Raw genomic sequence first — 757 nt, forward strand, 5'->3', positions numbered from 1 at the left:
GGTGGCTCCATGACTTTTAAATCCAAAGAGAGAAATAACTGTTGGCAGTGAAGTGAGGGGTTTTGGACAGTAGGAATGGGTGCCTGTCTTGAAGCCAAGCCAATTTAGAGTTTTGGAAAATATAATGATACTGAAATGCACCTTTTTTATTCCACAGGGCGTTAATGGAACATGTTCCTGTGGTTCAGTACATCTGGATTCAACACCTTCACTGATGCCTTTTCTCTTCAGGAACGTCTCAAATCTCTCAATGTGAATGGCAATTGTCACTCCAAATGGAGTTTGTGTTCAGTGTGTTTTTTAGAATTATAGAAGGCTTATTTATAATTTTAGAAACTAATTCAACCCTTCTGATTTAAAAAAAAGAGTGCATGCAATGCAGGATCATAATTGTTTGGCAAAATTTGCGAAGCACTGAGGAACCCATGCTGTAATCCTGCAGGTGGAGATAGAATTATTGCATCTAGGATGTTTTACACAGATACCAAATGATGCAGTTTATGAGATGTTTAATTTAGCCTAAATGGTGAATGTTGCAGAATGTTGAGGTTGGCTGTTACTTCAAAATGATTTAATTAATTGGTGCTTATTTACAGTTTTAGAAGACAGCAATAATCTTAGGATGTGCCAGTCTCGCACAGCAGGCTTTTAAATATGTCCCTGTGGTAAACTCAGTTTTCTAACTGCAATGCAAAAGTTGCACAGAAGAGTCATAAACTAGCAATACTCTAGCAATCCCCAGGACTTTATTGACATT

At 37.5% G+C, this 757-nt stretch overlaps 1 protein-coding gene across 1 annotated transcript in view; it reads left to right on the forward strand.

Moving 5' to 3' along the window:
• The window catches only part of SPATA18 (spermatogenesis associated 18), a gene marked incomplete at its 5' end in the record, with an annotated part of 10,484 nt that extends 10,319 nt beyond the window's left edge, over positions 1-165 (forward strand). The window contains 1 exon segment of the mRNA XM_009072562.1: positions 158-165. Within this exon segment, the coding sequence (XP_009070810.1) occupies positions 158-165 (8 nt within the window).
• Positions 166-757: the final 592 nt, after the last annotated feature.

Source organism: Acanthisitta chloris, unplaced genomic scaffold (genome assembly GCF_000695815.1).
Source record: "Acanthisitta chloris isolate BGI_N310 unplaced genomic scaffold, ASM69581v1 scaffold6274, whole genome shotgun sequence".
NCBI lineage: Eukaryota > Metazoa > Chordata > Aves > Passeriformes > Acanthisittidae > Acanthisitta > Acanthisitta chloris.